Below are 20,353 nucleotides of genomic sequence, written 5' to 3'. Positions count from 1 at the left end.
TTCCACAGCCCTACAGCTGGAATGGGGCCAGCTCAGGGAGCTCCAGCCTGCCTGCACCTCAGCCCCACCAAGGGCAGTTTATCATCTTTACACAGAGAAGAAGAAATACAGACATCACAATTCTGCACTTTCCACTTTTTGGAATCACTTTTTTATGTCATGAAAGGGAGAAGTGCTCCTTGTCCTGACAAACTAGACTTGCCACTGCTAAATTAAACTAAATTAAAACATCCATTTCGGAAATATTCACTAGTAGGGCACCCAAGTAGAATTTAAAGCTCTGAATTCCCCCCAGCAAGGCAACAACAGTAACTTTTTAACCCATTTAGCTGTTTTGCTGAATAGTCTCACTGAGCTTAACGATAGGAAATTTCTGACCAACATACTTTGACATAGCAAGTGGAGACAGCAGGAAAGAGCCAGGCAGAAACTACAGTCATAATCCAAAGTAGCAGGGCAGATATACCTCGGGTGTGTGGCTGCCTGAGTGAGAGGGGATGAAAAACATGTGTTGGCAGTTGGGCTGCAATTTTCATCTCTGCCCCTAAAATTCAGAGTTTTCCCCAAACTGAAGAGATCAGTTTGAGCGCTCACAAACACAGGATTAGCAGCCCGTCTGTGCCAGGGAGCCTCCCAACTCAGGTGTTACTCGGGAAGAGCAGTGGGAAGGCACAGGCTTTGCCACTCCTAAGGCAGTGCCCGTCTCAGATACATTCCCACGGTTTTCCACCTTGCCAGAGAGGGGAAAAAAACCCCAAGCCAGGCCAGAGTGGTTCTCTGAGAAAGCTGGGAAAAAGCAGCAGTGGCTCCCACCCTGTGGGGCTCACCCTCACCCCAACACACAAAGTGTGCTGGCCCTGCAGCCCCGGGAGCCAGCCCGGGCTGGCAGCAGCTCTCCAGAGGTGGGAAGGATCAAGGAATAGGCACTGACTCACTCGGTGTGATTTACTGCCAGGCACTGCTCCCAAACGTGTTAATAAAGCTGCAGCCAAATAAATGCACATCCCTTAGGTCTTGTCTTTGTTCCAGCACGGCCAAGACAATTGAGTATTATTTTCAAGTAAAACAAGAATGAGATTCTAGACAATATTTCTACCACAATTAATATTTATGTTTCACTGTTCTACTTCACAGCACTGCCAACCCTTGAGTATTGAATAAAAAAAAGCACAAAACAAGAAAGAAGTAAGAATACACAGAGACACAGAAAGCTTTAAGATTTCTGACTAATATTTTTCTAGTGGTTCTATTTGGGTTTTAGTTTATTTAGGGTACTTTCAGGTTTCAAAGACAACAGAAAGAAACATTCCATAATCACCACACTCAACTGAAGCAAGATGCCAGAATAAAACCAGTTAACTCAAATAGTCCATGGCAAAGCTCTGTGTGAAGGTCTTCTAGAAACAGAGAAACAAAGCACAGAGGAATGCTGAGTTTGAAGAAAGGGCTTTCCCTGCTATTACTCACAGGTAGTTTCTGAATTGAGTCTGGAGATTCCCTTGTCTGAACAACCAGATACCTCCATGTTAGATGCATACAATCACAATATATATACAAGCTATATCCATGATTAAAACCACCAGGAATACTTTCAAACAACAGCTGAGAATCAGCTATATCCATCTGTTTCCAAAAGCCAGAGCTGGACAAAACCAGAGGAGTGGGGCAGAACATGGAAACACGCTATGAAGTGTGCAATTTAAAAAGAAAAGCATTGTCCAATATGAATTTTGTTTCTTATGGACAAGTGGAAAATATATTTTATCCTAAGTAGTTTGTCAAGAAACTGCAATGAATGAATGAAAAATCATTTGATCTAGTGGACTTTCTTAAGATGCAGTGACTTTATTTTCACTTATAGGGGTGCATGACTTTTGAGACCACTGTTCTAAGCTACCTGACACACCATAAATAAAATCTCCTGGCTATCAGTGTTAGCAAACATGCCAGCCCTGGGTTCTCCTCTTGAAGATAAAGTTAGCAGCAAGGACAGTGGAGGAGCTTGTTCACCACTGCTGCTTCAGTAGAGCTGAGGAACCACAGTTTTGGATGAGGACCTCCTGCATGAAATATGTAAAAAATGGAGACAAAAAGATGGTCCCCATTCCAACAATCTTTAAAGGAAGATACAAAACTGTATCACCTTTTCCATTTTCCTTGCTGCCTACTACTGCTTGGTTCCAAAACTGGTACCAGCTCACTCCACCATACTTCTGGCTCTGTGTACCTCGGATGTGATTTAAGTGATGTCCACTGTGTTTTGTGAAAGGACTTAAGAGGAAGTCCAGACAGCTTCCTTGCTTCATGCTAGTTCATTTCAATAAACTCAAACTTACTGGGAGTCTACAAGCATGGCAGAGCTTTCATGGAGAGATTTTAGCTTTCCTAAAATCAAGTTTGTGGTTGATTTCTGGTTAATCACTCTGGTAACCAGAACAGTTTATGTATGTTTAGGGAGCTCATGGTGAACAATTAAAGTTTCAGAAACTGCAGCAGCTCGGTAGGGTAATTCCAACCTCCTTCCTCCAACACCGCAAATCTGAGAGCATCAGTTTCTTCTCAAGTAAAACAACACACAAGAACAATATAAGTTCCTGAGGGTGCCAATGATCATCCAGGGGTGCCCCTGGCACAGAGTGCCACAAGGTGCTCATGAAATCAGAAGTGTCTTGGGGATGGTGGGCAGGAAACAGAGCTTTAAGAGACCAGACACGAATTTTGGTAGATGGAAAGACAATTAGAAGTCCAGATGGAGCGAGAGTTTCATGCAGTTGTCACAATCCTCTGGTGTTGTTGGAACTATTCCAGCAGGCTACTAAAGGAGCCAAGGTCTCCTGAAGAGCCCAGAGAGCAGTGTTAGAAGGAACAGCTCAGAGGAGTCCCACAGGGCTCTGTCTTTCACTCCTTCACCCTGATCTGAACCAGCTGCTTACAAAGGCCTAAAACGCACAGTCCTGTTGTTACCCCTCAGTACACTGATCAAGACATGAAATAAGGCACTGGCAGCTTGCTTTCAAAAGAGAGTGAAAGAAGAACACAAGAAAGTGAATTAGAGATGAAGAACGTTAACATGAAGGAGAAGAAATGAAAGTAATGAAATGAAAGAAAAGAAACTAGACAGGAAACTAAAGGAAAGAGGATCAGTCAATTACACAGCACTTGAGCAAGATGACAGTTCTGCATGCAGCCTATGGGATCCCAGGGCAATGTGAATTCCAAGCAGGAAAATTCTTGCATCCACCTAAACGGAATAGCCAAAATGGAAGGATAAAAATGGAAATGGCATAAGTACCATGCTCCAACCTAAAAATATAAATACACTATTTATTTTGCAGTCTGTCTTGGGGAAACTGCAATGAGCAATGCTCAGGTCTATTATGTTCTGTAATTCTTGGAAACACAAAATCTTTATTAATAAAGTGTAATGAGCGGGCTCACACAAACTACACAAGAATTTTGGTTTGGTTTTTGTTTTGGTTGTAGCTCAGTTTCAGTTCTGATGACCGGTTAGCACTCTATCTTAAGGTGCACACAACATACATATATATATATATATATACACACACACTATAAGAAGTCAAAGCTGTATGGTTTTTTTCTTGCCTTAAGTTGACTGCAACAATTTTTCAATTGAACATAAATCAGAAGAAATTTACCTTGAAAATTTACCAGTCTGACATGAGCTAATGGACTTAGGATGAAGAAACAAGGTTTTTTCCCTACACAAACAAGTAGGGTCACTGCATAGCCAGATTTTATTGCAAAGACCATAACACGATAAAAGCAAAAAGCATTAACTGTATTAATGGCTGTTCAAAATTAAATGTCTTTGCAGTATAGCAATGCATTATCTAGCTTCTGTTCACTTTTGATTAAAACACCAACCAACCCAAACCACTCACTCTTCATAGTTTGAGACCCAAAGCTCCTTCATGAAACAATTCTGTTGTCACTTTTATATAGGGTTAGTTGATGCCTTCCCCCTCCTTTTTTTTTTCAGTGAGCTAAATATAATTAATGACTTCAAAATGGAATTAGTTCAACAGCATTCGGCTGAAAGCATTTATTTATATGAATCCAGTTATAAACCATAACTCAAAGGCATATTGTAAAGAAATTTATTTCGCTGAAAATTCAAATAGCAGCCTTCTATATAAAAGTGGTATTAAAGCTTACACATTAGTACAGTCACCATAAATTCTGATTTTAACAGGCTTGGATAAACATATAAATTTTGGCTCAGTGAGTCTGCTTTGGCTGTCAATACGCTGAAATAGATACAAGCTTTAACAAACCTTTAATTCAAAAGCCCATTACTGTACCAACTGAAACAGAAAGACCTGAGTATCAAAGAGGAGTTCTTCCCCACTTTCATGGTATTACTTCTGTAAGACAGCAATTGATCTACAGCCCTTGAAAGAAAACAACTCGCTTCCCTCTCCTGGATAAAAGTCAGTGCAGTTTTTGCATCCATCACAGTGTAACAGCATCAAAATACACCTTCTGCATCTGCTTAAAACAAGGAAATAACACCCTGCAACTCACAAAGCCATTCCACGACATGTCAATTTACTTTTTCTGGCAGATTCACTACAGAAAAAAAATGTTTTCATTAAAAAAAACCTAAATGAAGATTTGTTTAAAGCAGTGAATAAGAGAGAAATAGCGAAAAACAGAGGGAATAATTTTTACACATCTACATACTGCTAATGTTATTCTGAGGTGCTCTTCCACTTCATAAAGAAAACATGGAGAGATTCCTGCATACATTGTCCTGAGATTTAATAAACTGCCAGACTAACTGTTGGTTACTTAATGACTAATAACATCCACAACATTTAGCAGCAGCTGATAAATTGTGTAACCAACTTAATTTACCCTCTCTTGACATTAAAACCAGTCACTGTTAATAAATAATGTCCTAAAACATTTGGGTGGGTTCTTTAATTCAATGAACAATGTATTTGGAACTACTGTGATGGCATTAGTGGGCAGGTAAACAAATACATGCTTATTTTCATTCTCCCAGCACTGCTGTTATGGTCTGTTTAGAACACAGTCCTTTGGTTTTCTATATTCTGGTACCATGTGCTCTTTTCCCTGAGAAACACCATAGTATTTAAATTCAGCTTCATTTTTTTGTATGGGAATATTTTTTATTCTTTCAGGCCGTGCTAAATCCCCTTTGATTAGCTAGTTCAATTATCAGATCTCATAATGACAATGGTGTGATTTTGAGGAGCAGAAACAAGCACAGCTTCACCGAGAGCCCTCATGGCTGAAAGGAGGGAAGAATTCTTCCCCAGGAACTGCAGAGAGGCAGCTCAGCTTGCACTGGTGGCAGGGACAGCTGCATGTTGGGTGCACACAGACAACTCCACTCATGTGAACAGAAATACAAACAGGAGCTGCCTCACCAGCCTTGGGGCCACTTGCTGTGCATCCCATGGACAACTTCCTCTAGACAGCCTTTGGGACAAGAAATCACCCTTGAGAAGAAGTGTAAATGCCTAAAAGAGACTAAGTTTGGAATCATTTTTCCCCTTCAACTAACGTGATTTATGAGCATTCAAATTGCTTGGGATCGGGTATTATTTTCAAAAGGAAAAAATGAGTAGGTACTTCAAACTAAATGAATCTCAGGACTACTTTCTACTGACATTGCTTACAATGGGCTTAATTATCTATGGGAAGAAACCATCCCATTGTATATCTGCTGGAATTTTTGAAAAACAAGTAAAGGGAATAAAAATTAAAATCTTGTTTGCAAAGCACTGGATTAGCAGCAAGCAATCTGGGTTTTGTCTCCCCGGATAAATCTCCTAGATAGCTGGATCAAAGAAGTTCTTTGTGAAATAGACACTTTATTGAGATGTTTGGAGACTTGGAACATTTTCCAAAGTGATAACCATTTTGGTATCCAGCTTAAACAACTTTGAAAGCATTTTCTGAAAACTGGAATTAATTATAATAAAATTAATTCTTCTCCCACATTATATTTGGTGATTATATTTGAAGTTGTGCTATGTAATTTCAATTATTAAGGTGTTTTCACACTAGAAACAGATAAAAGTCCTCAGAAACTCTAAAACTTTCACCAAGGAAAAAATGCTTGGCTAACAAAACCTGCCTGCAGTTCAGAACTAACGCCTTCACCAGCGCACAGCAGCGCTTCTCATGTGAGACACACAGCTTTGTGCCAGCTCTGGACACGCTCCTGGAACTTAACTTTAGGCTCCACAGAGACAAGTTGGACATTTGTGCACGTTGCTCATTCAGGATATTCATTCACACACAGAGAGATCCCCCCCCAACTAAAACAAAATTTGAACTTCACACAGTTACCCAATCGCTAATGCTGCGGCAACAGCCAAGACAAGAAGTTAAGCCACACCACCCCACATTATTTTTGCTGGCACCTCCCTAAGAAATTTTTCAATTCCATTCAATGAGGGGAAAGAGACAAGTATTGAAGTATTTTATTTTGGGATTTTCATTTTACAAGCTGCTGGCAACTGTTCCTGGGCAAGAGCATACACATGCTCTGCGACATAAACTGTTAACCTGACACTCCGGGTATTCTGAAGGTGGGAAGGAGCCTCAAAAAGTTCATCGTTGGTGTGTTTTGTCTTTTATTGGATTTTTTTTGGTAATTCAAAAGTGAACTTTCCTTCAATTTAGCATATAAATTGAATTAATTTGATTAGTCTTTCTAAGATGTAAAGCTCTTGTCTCGTCCAAACACAGTCAGTGCCAGCCAGCAGGTCAGGACTTGACGCACGGAGTGAGGAAAGCTCCACCTTCTTCAAACAGCACGGCACAAACATGTCTGCAGCTCATTCTGCAGAGCAAGGAACTGGCACAGCCACTGCATTCACTTGACAACAGTGGTCACTGTTTTAAACCAATCATTATCACTCCCCAAGGAAAGCCTTCAGCACATTGAGCATCCTCAACCCCTCCCAGTGCCCCTGTGTGCAGAACGAGCAGCCGGTGCCACCAGGACTCCAGTGTGACACAAGATCCAGGGAAGCCACTTCGTTGGTGAAGCTCTTCAAGCACAGCCCATTTCTCCCCATCAGCCACACAGCAGACACAGAAATGAGTCTCCTTAAAAACTGCTGCATTACACTTTTCTCTAAACATAAAAACATGAATTGACTGGCCCTGTAACGTCTTCCTCAAAATCCCAAAAATGTCCATTTCTGAAGGGCCAGAAGCTCAGGGCAGTAGCTCCTGCTTCTTCCCACTCGGCCACAGGGCCTTGCCATGGTACATGCACTGTCCCAGAATGGAATTCCTTCTCCAGGTGACACCGGGGTAGGGATTGGTTTTAAACGTATTAAAAATCTTCTGGAAGAAGAATTCATTCATGTTGACATCACAGCCACAGAGATCTCTACACACACAACTGATGCACCTCTTTGCACGGTAACATTACAGAGGATCCTAACTTTTTCCAAAGAGATAATTACAGACTGCTTGCTGACAATTACTTCCAGTCTCAAAGCAAACAAGACAAACAACGGCACAAATCAGCGATCTATGTCGTATCTTAATTATCAGAATGAATGTATTTAAAGCACAGCATTAACCAAAGGAACATTCCAACAACACTTTGCCTGACACTGTCTCACAAATGTAAGAATAAAGTCTAGGGAGCTGTCAGAACATCAACTTGAAGGTAGTATAAAATACTGTGACCAGTAGTAGCAAAGGTGTTTTATTGGCAAAGGAAGTGCTAAGCACAAGTCTGAGCCTTCCTTCACAGATGCCCCTGCCCTGGCCTTTTGGAGAATTTTCTGTCCTTCCACCAAATGCAAATCCTTGTCTCTCCTGAGGTGCTCAAATTGTTATTTTCAAGCCTTGATGTCTTAACACAATTCCCAGCAGTTCTTCTTAGCCTTTTACATTCTGACTTCTGTTTACTGATGCACTACTTCTCCAAGTGTAGTAGCACATCAATTAATTATACAGTAGTCTGCCTAATCAGGTTTCCCCAGGGTTTTTAACAGAAACCCTTTGTATTTCTTAATGATTCCACGAGATTGTAACTATTTTTAGTTCTGCAGTAAAGGAAATTAGTCTGCTGACAATACTATCTCCTAAAAAGGTGGAACTGCTATTAAAATGGTTGATCCAAGCACACTTCAACGTTGGAGAATTCAGATTTAGTCTGGATCTTATGATTAACATTTCTGTGTATAACATATGCAGGCATCACAGAGACACAAATTTAATAGAAAGCCTGGAAGTGAAGAATAGATGTGACCTACTTATCATTTTAATATTAAAACAGATACATTCAAGTTAATAGCAAAATCTCCACTGCCTTCAATACAATTCACCAATTGGTCAATGAGAGTCCAACAATTTCCTTGACCAACTTCTCATGACCTGTCTTGTCCTGAAAGAGGATATACTCTACATACCCAAGATCACTTTTCTTTAGTTCTAAGGCAGACATACACTAATTTTCTCCCTAATTTAAGGGGGAATTCAAGATTAATAAGAATTAATAAGAAAAAACAACAAGATCCCACCAAATGACAGAACCACAACAAACTGTTCAAAGCACAAATCAGTAGAAATACATCAAGATTTCACATTATAAAAGCTCAGAAAAACAGTAAAAACCAGGTGGAGGACTTCTTCTGTGCAGGAGCTGGTTACATATTTGGCTGAATTGTGTGTTGTACTAAGAGAGGCCAGAATTAAAAATATTAAGCAGACAGCTGCCTTACTCCAAAAGAGTTTTTCTCATGGATCATAAGAGGAGTGTGTTGGAGGCACCTCTGAAGACCATTTGGTGCAGCCCCTGCTCAAAGCAGAGTCAAATAAGGCTCAGGGTTGTGTCCAGTTGAGAATCTCCATGAATGGAGACTCCAAACCCCACTGAGCAACGGGACGCAGTACCTGAGCAGTGGCGTAACAACACATAAGTAAAAAAGCAGACCTTTCTCTTTCATTAGGGCATCTGAGACCCCCTTTGCCCACCCTCCCCAGTGAAGTGGCACTGCTGCAGCCACAGCTCCGTGTGTCACACCTGAGTCACAGGGAGACACAAGCTGCAGCGCTGGCACCACGTAAGCCCCGACGCTCTTACCGAGCGCATCGGCATGCCCGCGTTCTGAGACGCTGCTCCTAATTCTTACTCTTACCTATCCCCCAAATCAGAAATGAAGATGTGCCAGAGATCATTTCCACATTATGAAAGCAGCTCTTTATAGCATTCCACGGGGACCTGTCTGCAAGGATGAACTGTATCTCTGTGCAGTTCCTTTTGTCCTGTATTTGTTCTTTGATGTACAAATACGCCACAGACTAAGCGGTGATCTCTTTGATGTTGAACTTTTATACTTTATTGCAACTAGCACACTTACAAGAGGAGCTGCCAGTCATTTTTCCTTCTAAACATTCAAATTTCATGAGACATTTGCTTTATGAGTCAGATTTCCTAGTAACTTGCTTTAAGAATTTCCCAAAGAACTGTGCTACTCTTCTGGACTGATAACTTGATTAAAAATCAAGACCTGATCAGGTTTTTCAGGTATTGCAAATTAATACAAGCATTGGCTAATATATCTGAGTATATTTAACATAAAGAATAATTACGTAGTCAAGTATGTATTTCTTCACTCTCTTTTAGGTAATGCTGGAATCCAGCAGTGACCAGGAGCAGCTGGATTGGGAACGGGACAAACCAAGGCAGACAGGCAGTGGTACCCTCCTGGATACTCTGCCAGCCTCCAACACTTTACAATCCAGGGACTTCCAGAGCCAGAAGCAGCCTCTGCAGTACAATTTTTTTGTAATGCAGCATGTACACATCGAATTTCAGGCTGACAATACCACAGCAGATTAAATTACAAAGTTAGTTACTTCTGCAGCAAAACAGTAATCAACACTGGCAGAAATAACATGTTACGAAGTGCAAATTTACCACCACTAAATGCTACAGCTTTCAGTGTGACATAAAAAAAGCACTTCCATTCTGAAGCACTTCTGTGAGGGTTTTTAAATCGATCCTAGGAGCTGAAATTCTTTGGAGTGAAATTTTGGTATTCACAAGGTCTCTGCTTTGGAGTGACCTTTATGTTTGGCTATTTTTCCCTTGTGTAAGTATAAACACTGTGGTTGAGAGGGAAAACATCAGAAGAAAATTAGAATATTTTGGAACAGTGACATCAAGGAGGGAGCATTTCCCCATACTGAGCTCTAGGTTTCCACAACAAAAATCAGTATTGCTACTGATGGTCCTCTCCAAGCCAAGTAGTTTAAAGGTGCACTGTCAGTGTGCTGGCCAGAGAAATGCACCATGCTGGACATTTTAATCTCAATTTATGATTTTAAAGTGAAAAAAACATACAATAATTTTAGATGGTTTTAGTAAGCGAGAAAAATTATTTAAAATTAAACAAATCTGTTCAAGATACTGACTCCTCCTTTTCCAAAACAATTCGCAGCTCAGAAAGGAGAAGTGTTGTTAAGGGCTAGCGAGGTGTATGCAAAGGAGGGAGCACTCCAGCACCTGCCGTGCCAGGCAGCCAGGGCTGCACTCCGCCTTTCTGCCTGGGAAATGCCAAGTTAAACCCAGAAAGACCAGCAGATTTTTGAGAAATCCGGACAGAGCTAGCCATAGCCATAGCAGAAACACATTTTCAGGGCCTTTTTCAGGTTCAGGCAGAAGTCAGCTCTCAGTGCTCACCCAGATTCTATCATGTGCAATCCAACAACAAAAAAAAACACAAGGGTGAAATATAGCTCATGTTACTGAGAGGCTTCACACAGAGTGTCCAAGGAAGCATCCCATGCGGGAGGCAGGATTTTGATCCTCCTTGGAGAGAACAATAGGAAAACCATTTCTTGACTGGAGCTCCCCGAGCTGGCCCTGCCCAGCCCCGCCGCTATCGCCCGGCGCATCGGAGGCAGCGGCGCCCCGGGCCTCTCTGCCTCAGCAGGCGCCTATGTATATGAGCTTTCTCAAATGAAACATCTCTGGCTCTTTAATTAACCTGTCTGACTTTTTTTTATTATCTGTTGATACAAGAATCTGTCCAGCAGTTACAAACATCTTTACGTACTCATATTTTAAGCAAATACTTCTTTGAATTCAATAAGGCACCCACGGTAGGAGAAAAACTCTCCCCCAAAATTTAACACAATGCATCTCTGTCAATCCAACAATTGCAGGGTGTGTCCTTTTGACAGAAAACAACGCTGAGCGTGAGCTCAGCTCCTCCAGCTCATCACTAACAAGCTGCCCCTCTCCACATGGCAGAGGGTGCCCCTGCAGCAGTGGCAAACACACCTCGCCAGCCCTGGAGAGCTCCAGCCTGACGCTCCAAACCTGCACAGGACAGTGGTTTCACTTACATTTATGTGCTCCAAAACTGGTAACACAAGGTCCATCATAGGGCCAATTCTACAGGACTCTAGAAGGAGGCAGTCCAAGGAGAGGAAAAAGCAGGGGCACTCTACAACAAGCAGTTTTCTGCAGTGCACAAGATGGGTTAATTAATTCCCAAGCTGAGCAAAAAAATAACTAGAAATTCACTAGAAAACGTGTGTTTTCTCACAATAGCTACTCTGACAAATCAAACACAGACAAAGATGGGCTAATTAATTTAGCCAAAATGGGAAAATGCACCCATTATGAGAAGCATTACAGTTGTTACAGGAGGACAGCAGCTACTGCTGCTCCTGCCAAGTAGTACAGCAATTTATACTGTTCAATTTTTTACCAGAACTAAAGTATGCGAATATCTACGTACAAAAAGGAAACTCCAAATGTTCTGATGACCAGACTAGGGATCATTTTTTACTGGCTTTCAACTCTCTACCTAGACTAGAGGCTCCAGGTGAAGAGCACCTGGGGCTTAGAGAGAATTTAACCTTCTTTTGGGGTGAGAAGAAGGTAAATGACCCTTTGAATCATGTCACACTAGGCACAGGGCCAAGCAGAGGAGGCTGGACAAGAGTGCTCCTCTCTTCAGAACTAGAATGAGGTAAACATAAGCTTATGTAAGTTTTAGGCACACTTAACCCATGGCACAGTATCACCTCCTCAGATCCCTGGCAGTCTCACAAGAGGTGTGAATTAAGTGCCACATGAAATGGGAACTTGATTTCTAATTGGATCATGTAAATTGTACAAGGCATTAAACAACAAACGATACTCGGATGAAGGGAGGAAATTGCTGAGCCAGTGAAATACACGAGCTCTCAGTATCTGCAAGAGCTGGAAGCAGAAGCCATTGCCATAACGCATCACTCCCCATTTCAGGCTGTTAACAAAACTACAGCGAGAATAGCAGAGACTTTAGGAGTTCTAGAACATCAGAGCACCCTGCAGAAGACAGCAGGTGCAAACGGTGACAGGACCTTTTCTGTTTCTTGGCTGAGAGTGCAGAAAGTATTCTGCACATGCCAGGTGTGAGCAGAGGTGGCAGGAGGTCCTAGCAGAGGGCTCTGAGCAGGGTGCCCACAGTGGTGCTCTGACTAGCACCACCCAGAGCCCATGAAAAGCAAGGCTGGCATGCAGGAGCACGACCCTGCTTCTCCGGCAACCAGTCTAAATTCTACCTTGTGATCCCTTCAGCTTGAAGGAATACTCTGACAAACCCTTTGTCACAGTGTATCTGTCTATGTAAAGACTTAATGCCACTTTCCCACCCCTTTGTTTGAGAATGATCAACTTCTTCTAAAGTACATCTATAAAGAGTCACGCAGTTGGTTTTATGAAGCATTTTGTCCCAGGATTCAGTGGCAAGAAACAGCACAGTATTTCAAAGAACACAAACAGTACACAATAATTACACGGCTGATACCCTGTAAGTATGCTGACTATTCTATTTGCATTGTTCAGAAGAGAAGAGGTTAGACTTATTTACATCCAAGCAGCTTTAATTAAGCTTTGAGATAAATGCTCTTAAAATGAAAGCTGGGATGATTATACCTCTCTCCACACTGATTTTAGCGTAGATGGCTATGTATGCAGCATGACAAAAGGCCCAAAGGCTGGAATTATACAAACAGGAGAGCCACGAGCAAGAGCGATGGGTCCTGCACCACTCACCATCACGCAGGAAAGAAAACAAAAAACACAGTGAAATTTGAAGTTGACTGCTTAGGTGTGCTGGAGCTGGGCCACAGGTGCAAGGGCAGCAGCAGTGGGAGCTGCTGACCCCGCCAGTCCCTCTGAGATGAAGAGCTCCAGCTGCACTCACTGACAGCAGTGAGAACACGGGCTACAACCGTGCTGGGCAAGCCCCAGACTTCTCGGGGGGAATCATGCACTTGTGAGAGCTTCAGGTGCCAGAGGTTCACATTAAGCTGCAGCCAGAGAATGTGAGGAGCAGGACCCATGGCAGACACTGCAAGGGCATGGGCAGACCAGCTCTGTGCTCCTGAGTGGCAGCACACAGGCACCAAGAGAGTGCTGGGACAACCTGAGAGAGGTGTCCCAACTGGCAGGGCACTGGACTGATTTCCCTGCATATCCATTTGCTCCTGTCAACATGCCTGCTTCACCTTCCCCTGGCACTGAAAAGGGAAGCAAACGCTAATTTAATGACATTTTTCAGGAGAGTGGAATCAGTGGTAACCTGTGCAGGCAGACAAGCCCAGAGTAGAGTGGCGGTACCTCAGGGGGCTTTCTGCAGTGCACCCAGCTCTCCAGAGAGCTCCCTGCTGCACTAAGCCCCACTGTGGAGAGACACCCCGTGAGTCACTGCCGCCCTGAATCACTCCCTCGTGCTCTCAGCAGAAGGTGCAGGCAACTGGGGAACAGCCTGAAACTGCACCCAGCTTGCCAACCTGTGTTCTGCAGAACTTCCCAGCCTAAATGCCTCCAGCAAGCTACAGACTTTGTTCAGCACAGGCAGTTTACAGGATGAAGAACAAGGAGAAAGTCCATCTCCAGACGCCCTAAAAGGCTTCTGCTTCAACTTTCCAGTCAGTGCCTTTTTTCATCCAAAAAGCAGAGGTCTGCACGGTACAGACTCACCTTTTTTTGCATAACTTAGTTATTCTTGGAGGACAGAGTGCTCCCCTCCCCTGCTAATGTTTATTGCAAAAAGGAGAAAAAAACCCTGATCTTCAAAAAGGAAGAAGACAGTTTCTGTACCATTAGTTATGTGCATATCCCTTAGATATCAGTCCTCAAGGAAAAGACAAACCACAAAAGGAAAGAACTACTGCTTGCTTGATCTCAGGAGTTATCAGCTGTAATTGCAAATTACAGCTCACAGATAAATACAAGAAAGGTGAATAGTTTTTCCTTTCATTGTGAATAAAAAGAAAACCAGAAAAACATTCTAAAATGTATCAAGTCTGACTGTAATAACATTCTTGTCATATGCAGTTATTTTGTACACTACAAAAAACTTATCTCCTGGGAATGGAAAGGAAAAAAAAAGAACATGCTGCATCTCAACTTCCTCCAATACTAGATAGAGAATGCAATGTATCTACTCAGGAGAGACACAAAGATTCGCCAATTTTGATTTAATACATATAGTTTAGAGTAAAATATACCAATTTAGAACTCTGTTGTGCAGTCAAGATGAAATACTAACAATCCTGATGGTAATTACTACACGATAGTGATAATTTTTACACTGTACTGTAGGCAAGAGAAGCAAGAAAAAAGATTTCAAACAGCTTAAGGTTAAAATTGAGTGCTACACCATCCTAGAAAAAACCCTCCAAACTTGCTAGGTTCTCTATAATGGGGAATGAGTAAAGCAATCAGTCTTTTTCACACACAGTGGGGAAGTACTTGCTATAAAGAGGACTCAGTTCTTCACTAAGGTCTCTAGACACTACTCCCCAAACTAAAAAATGCCAAAGCAAACATGGAGCTCCCCAGTGCAGAGCCAGGCTGCAGGACCCTTCCCCTGCACCAAGTGAACCAGCTGCCATCTGCCCCTGACACCCCCCATCAGCTCACTGACATTTCATATCTGCCACCCCCCACACCAGCCTCCTCTATACCCTCCTCTACCACCTCCTCCCCTCAGGGAGTCCTTTTGTTTGGTTTCATTAAAAAAGGGTACAGAAGTCCTTGAGTTGTGTCTGCAGACTGCTTGAGTTTTGCCCCAATTATTCAGAATTATCCGGGAAGAATTATTTTTAAGACTGCGTTACGAGCCGTTGGGAACAGGCTTACCACTTTAGCCAGGCAAGAGCTGTATGCAAGTTTAAAGAGTCTGATCTAGTGAGATGTTCAGCACCCACAGTTTCTGCTGACCTAAACAGGACAAAATCTCCTTACTTGAAATGAGTGTCCCCAACTGAGACTTGTACAGAGCATGCAACTGCCTTTGATTTTCACAGAGCGAGACACAAAGACAGATTTCCTCTTTTACTTTTAAATCTCGAGAGTCTTTCAAAGAGCCTGAAAAGTACATTTCAGCAATAAACCTCAAACCAATCTTATCCTGTGAATGTAATGCAACAAATGTCTTAGATACAAGCAGATACATTCAGATCAGTCATATGAAATTAAAGCCGCAAGAAAACAGCCTGTCAGCTAGCAATTCCAAAGGCCAGATTCTGTTAATATTTAGTCAACAGAAGTTCTGTACTGGAGTATTTGCTAAACTGGATGTAACTTTCAAGAGTGCCACAGAGAAGGTAAATTTAAACATGCTTCAATTTGCAAAGCTACTTTTTAAAAAAAAAACTATGGCAAGATATTTTTCCATAGGCATTTGTTTCCTGGTGAAAAACACAGAGTAATTACCAGCGTGCTGGGAGGCTGGTGCCAGGATACATGACAAAAAACACGTCAAAAGGTCAGGCTTGACAGACTGGGAAAAGCTCACCCAAATGAAGCAGCGGTGCGTGCATCCCTGTCTGCCCCCGGAGCAGCTCCGCTCGCTGCAGGAAAAGCACCTGGGGCAGCGGGACAGCGGCAGCCGGGGAGTGCCCGCATGCAGCCAGGAGCGCTGAGTGCTGCCTCCTGCACGGCTGCAGCCGGGGCAGCGCTGCCTCCTGCCCCTGCACTGCTGCCTCCTGCACGGCTGCAGCCAGGGCAGCGCTGCCTCCTGCCCCTGCAGTGCTGCCTCCTGCACGGCTGCAGCCGGGGCAGCGCTGCCTCCTGCCCTGCAGTGCTGCCTCCTGCACGGCTGCAGCCGGGGCAGCGCTGCCTCCTGCCCTGCACTGCTGCCTCCTGCACGGCTGCAGCCAGGGCTCCTGCACGGCTGCAGCCAGGGCAGCACTGCCTCCTGCACGGCTGCAGTGCTGCCTCCTGCACGGCTGCAGTGCTGCCTCCTGCACGGCTGCAGTGCTGCCTCCTGCACGGCTGCAGTGCTGCCTCCTGCACGGCTGCAGTGCTGCCTCCTGCACGGCTGCAGTGCTGCCTCCTGCACGGCTGCAGTGCTGCCTCCTGCACGGCTGCAGCCGGGGCAGCGCTGCCTCCTGCCCTGCAGTGCTGCCTCCTGCACGGCTGCAGCCGGGGCAGCGCTGCCTCCTGCCCCTGCACTGCTGCCTCCTGCACGGCTGCAGCCGGGGCAGCGCTGCCTCCTGCCCCTGCAGTGCTGCCTCCTGCCCCTGCAGTGCTGCCTCCTGCCCCCGCTGCAGCTCGGACTCTCCACAAAAATGCAGCAGATTCCAAAAATCCTGTGTACTAATAAGGAAACCAGAGGAGTCGTCTTCCTTAAACAAGTGGTTTTTAATGACTGAATTTTCATTTGGCGACACTGTCAGTAGAAAGGCTAGTTGTATTTACAATGATTCAAGCACAGACCACTAAAGTAAAACAATTTCCCTTACAGCCTCGGAACAACCGATTCTACTCATCTGGTCCATCTTCCACAAAACAGCAACAGACTGAACTTTACATTAACACAGCAGTAGTCAGGATTAGTACCTCAAATGCCACCTTAACAGTAAATACACCTGGGTTGAAATAGCTTAGAAAATTTACACCAGTCTTCCTACCAATCTCTATTTAGGAATGCCCACAAGAAAGATAAAGTAACTATTGCCAGGTTCCTGTCCATATTTTATAACTCATCAGTGGACTGAACCCTCGTGTCCAGGCCTGATGATGGCACAAGACAAGTACCTGAGCTCCCACCAGCACTGACTGACACACCTCTGTACAAAGCAGGCACCAGAACATGGAACAACCCCAGAGCAAGGAAATAATCTCCCCTGGGCTTGGGCTCCCCTCTGGCTCTGTACTGGCCTGACAAACCAAGCCCTGATTCCACCCCAGCGTGGTGTACCTGCTCATCAGCTCAGCACCACTCTCCTTCAAGTCACCCTGGTGCTCCTGCCAGGGAAGACTCTCTGGAATAAGATCTGCACCAGTGACTGCGCCGGCAGAATGATCGGATTTCTTTGCAAACTCCACTGGTGAGCACGTAAAGTTGCTGTGTCCCTCAACAGTGTCAGCTGCTTAGCTGACTTGCCTGTGTTACAAACTAAAAATGCAAAGCTTCCTGGATACTCCACAGACTCACAGCAGTTGATAAATAATTTCTAAAAGCGGATAAATAATTTCTAAAAGCCCATCAATCTAGAAAATACTTATTCAGTCATTAAGAACTTTGATGTTTCATCTCTGCCTGTTTTCTCTGAAATCAGTTGGAAAAAATCATCTTTCTGCTCTGCCTGAAATGAGAAAGTTTCATTTCCTAACACGCAGCCTGTGTCAAAGACATGCCCAGGCTCTTCCCTGCACTGGTCTGTTCCAGCACCTGAGGTGTGTGAGTGCAGCTCTCCATGTGTGACAGCTGGCCCATCTTCACCCACCCAAACCCGGACCCAGGCTCAGGAATTTTCAGAATTAAAGAGAACATGTTGGCCAGAACATCGTGTTGCAAGAAAAATAAAACAACTCACAAATTAACTTCACATGGTATCAGTTTGGGCTATCTAAACAACAATAGGAAAGGCAATAATACTCCCTCTTTTTACCCAAAAAATAAAATTAAACCAAATATGAAAACCCCATATTCTCCTTAATACCATAATTTTTTGCACTTTAACTTCAGAACTGTAAAAGATTAGAGGACATCACCACAGAATAGAGAACAAACATGATACCAAATTCACCTCCAGATTTTGCATTTTCCCTTTTACTTTGGAGCTTGAACTCCATTCCCTATTCTACTGGTCTACTCCTCTCAAATCATAATGCTGGCCTGTGGATCTATTATTTCATAGCAGTCAGAGGCCCTTTTAAGACAAATGACAACACATTTCCTCCAGCTGAACCCTGTCCAGCAAATTAGAGAAAGGATAAGAAACCAAGGAAGTTCACCAATGCACTAGAAAACTAAATGTTGTGAAACATGAATTAAATGTACTATAGAAGTAGTCTGTAAAAAGTACAAAGACCGAAGCATTTCCATAATAAAGCCACTAGGAATTACACTTCAAAATCCAAAAGCTGGGCTCTGCCAAGATTTTACATCAGTGTGGAAATTGGTTTAAAGGAAACTCCCAAGAGAATAAAAAATATATTTCAAAGTTGAATTGCTGTAAATCATCTGCTTGCTCTTTTACAACACACCTCAAATCTCTGTCCAGAAGCACACAACATAATCACACTCCCCAATATTTTTGTGTCTACTTCCCTCCCTCTTCTAAAAAACTTGTTTATTTAATTTCATGGTTTTAACAGGCTTATAAGGGATACGCTGAAAAACTGTTATCAGAATATGTAGAATTCTAAAGGACTGCTAAAATATCCATGTAGTTTGCACTTAAAAAATGCACTTCCTTTTGTTATAGATGCAAGTATTTGAATCAACCCAATTACATTTTCTTGCCAAATACATTCAGCATGGCTAATGATTAATGAATATAGTGCTTTTCTTTTTATTCACATAGGCTTCTCTCCAAGAAGAAAAAGGAAGCCGAGTAATTGAAAATTACCGTCCTTAAACACTATGCTGCTACTGGTGTGCATTACCTAGTGCCTTGCAAAGTGGAAAAAAAAAGAAAACAGACTCTAACTGAAGCAAGACTTAATATTCTTTTTCCAAGTAGCTAAATTTTTAAAGAGAAATTTTGCCTATAATTCATTTAAACAGCACCCATTTAGTATTTTAGTGGGGGCATTAAATTAATATGCTTAGATTAGCGTAAAAGAATACTGCATGCAAGTAAGATGGTTATTCAGATTCGATTTTTCCCCCCCCTATACTTAAAAAAACCCCAAACCTATGACTTTAAAAATACTGTGGACCTAATTTTATCAGAAAACAGGGCAGACTACAAACGTACCTCTAAACTTTTGGTATCTCATCAAAAACTTCGTTTGACTGTCCTCAGTCTGCCACTGCCCCTCATTAAGGACTCGAATCCGCAAGAAGAGAAAACTCCAGGTTTAGAAAAAATAAGTCACTAAGTAACTCTGCTTTTTTCCCTTTACTCCAAAGCCTCTGAAAGACGAGCAGCTGCCCGAAGACGGCATTTTAGCCCCATCAGCTGCCCGGAGGATGCCGCACGTCCTTTCCTCCTTGCTAGTCAGATTTAGAGCGGGTTTTCTGGCGGGCGCGCAGGCAGCCCGAGCCCCGCCGGGTCCGCGGAGCGGGGCAGCGCAGCCGGCACGTGCCGCTCGCCCTCACTCGCGGGCGCCGCTCCACAGCGCGGCGGCTCCGGGCGCTGCCGCCCAGCCGGGCCCGCGCCCGCCGAGAGCCGCCCGGGCCGCGCACGGCCAGCGCCGGACCCGAGAGCGCCGCGACTGCGGCCGGCCCCGCTCGCTGCCCGGGCCGGGCTTCCATGCCTACCTTTCATCGCGGCGAGCACAACGCACATCATTTGTCAGCGGCGAACGGCGGGGAGCGGAGCGGAGCGCGGCGGGCAGGAGGCGGGGAGGGGAGGCGGGACGGGCCCTCGGCGTGAAGCGCCGCCGCCGCCGCCTCAGCAGCAGCCGCCGCCCGCCAGCGGAGAGCCGCGCCGCGCCGCCATCCCCCGGCCCATATGAGGCTCCATGTGACCCGCTGACACGGAGCCAGCCCCGGCCCCCCGCCTTGTTTACAGCGCTCGCCCCGTCCCCTCCCCTGCCGGCGCCGAGGGGCGGTCACGGGGCGCGCCCGGCCCGCAGCACCGCCCCCGCCGCCCGGGGCTGCTCCGCCCGGCCCGGCCCGGCCCGGCTCGGCACGGCAGGTGCTGCCCGGGCCCGGGCCCCGCAGCGCCCCGGAGCAGCTGCCGTCCCCCGGCTCCCGGCCGCAGCTCCGGGGCGCGTCTGCTCCCCGCAGCCCCCCCGAAGTGGTGTTTTGGGTAAAAAATAACCGTGCTGCCGCTGCATCTTGGCACAGCGCTCTGCAGTTAATAGCCGCTGACTCGATCAAGCAGAGCAGCGTTTACGTTTCAAACCTGTCTGGTGATG

The 20,353-nt window shown here is 44.5% G+C and overlaps 1 protein-coding gene across 8 annotated transcripts in view; it reads right to left on the bottom strand.

Moving 5' to 3' along the window:
• RORA (RAR related orphan receptor A) overlaps positions 1-20,353 on the bottom strand; it is a 472,196-nt gene that overhangs the window by 51,765 nt on the left and 400,078 nt on the right. The window contains exon 1 of one of the 8 annotated variants that reach the window (XM_064389406.1): positions 19,752-19,881. The exons of the other annotated variants lie outside the window; for them this stretch is intronic. Within the exon in view, the coding sequence (XP_064245476.1) occupies positions 19,752-19,782 (31 nt within the window). The 5' untranslated portion in view covers positions 19,783-19,881. Of the gene's footprint in view, positions 1-19,751; positions 19,882-20,353 lie in introns of those variants that run through there. 8 annotated transcript variants of the gene reach the window in all.

This window comes from Passer domesticus, chromosome 14 (assembly GCF_036417665.1).
Source record: "Passer domesticus isolate bPasDom1 chromosome 14, bPasDom1.hap1, whole genome shotgun sequence".
Lineage (NCBI taxonomy): Eukaryota > Metazoa > Chordata > Aves > Passeriformes > Passeridae > Passer > Passer domesticus.
The sequence above is the reverse complement of the archived record's forward strand: the minus strand, read 5'-3'. Positions and strand labels throughout refer to the sequence as shown.